Here is a 447-nt window from a genome sequence, read left to right on the forward strand (position 1 = left end):
TAGCCATAATAAAATTTTCCGCAGCTCACCGGGAATGGCACAGGACTCATGGTCGAGTTGGATGAAACCCCCGTAACCATATCGCTCCTTCAGGTTCGGCCACGACTCCGGCAGGATGTGGTTGTGCAGATCCAGCTTCAGGAAGGGCATCGCGAGGGCTGGGCAGGAGGAGGCTAGGCAGGAGGAGGCTGGGCAGGAGGAGGCTGGGCAGGAGGAGGCTAGGCAGGAGGAGGCTGGGCAGGAGGAGGCTGGGCAGGAGGAGGCTAGGCAGGAGGAGGCTAGGCAGGAGGAGGCTAGGCAGGAGGAGGCTAGGCAGGAGGAGGCTGGGCAGGAGGAGGCTGGGCAGGAGGGCGGGGTATGGGTATAGGAGGGTGGGTGAGGGGGGGGAAGGAACGGCTCCTTCTACTCACTCTTTAGGTATCCTGGAAAAAATGTATGGGTGGTCAC

At 61.5% G+C, this 447-nt stretch overlaps 2 protein-coding genes across 4 annotated transcripts in view; one reads left to right on the forward strand and one right to left on the reverse strand.

Moving 5' to 3' along the window:
- Positions 1 to 447, forward strand: part of LOC119593389 (sorbitol dehydrogenase-like) — an 18,464-nt gene that overhangs the window by 13,329 nt on the left and 4,688 nt on the right. The window lies entirely within an intron of this gene.
- LOC119593390 (2-amino-3-carboxymuconate-6-semialdehyde decarboxylase-like) overlaps positions 1 to 447 on the reverse strand; it is a gene marked incomplete at its 3' end in the record, with an annotated part of 9,355 nt that overhangs the window by 7,615 nt on the left and 1,293 nt on the right. The window contains 2 exon segments of one of the 3 annotated variants that reach the window (XM_037942319.1): positions 30 to 175; positions 341 to 422. In XM_037942319.1, the coding sequence (XP_037798247.1) occupies positions 30 to 150 (121 nt within the window). In that variant the 5' untranslated portion in view covers positions 151 to 175; positions 341 to 422. 3 annotated transcript variants of the gene reach the window in all.

The sequence above is a fragment of the Penaeus monodon genome, chromosome 32 (assembly GCF_015228065.2).
Source record: "Penaeus monodon isolate SGIC_2016 chromosome 32, NSTDA_Pmon_1, whole genome shotgun sequence".
Taxonomy (NCBI): Eukaryota; Metazoa; Arthropoda; class Malacostraca; order Decapoda; family Penaeidae; genus Penaeus; species Penaeus monodon.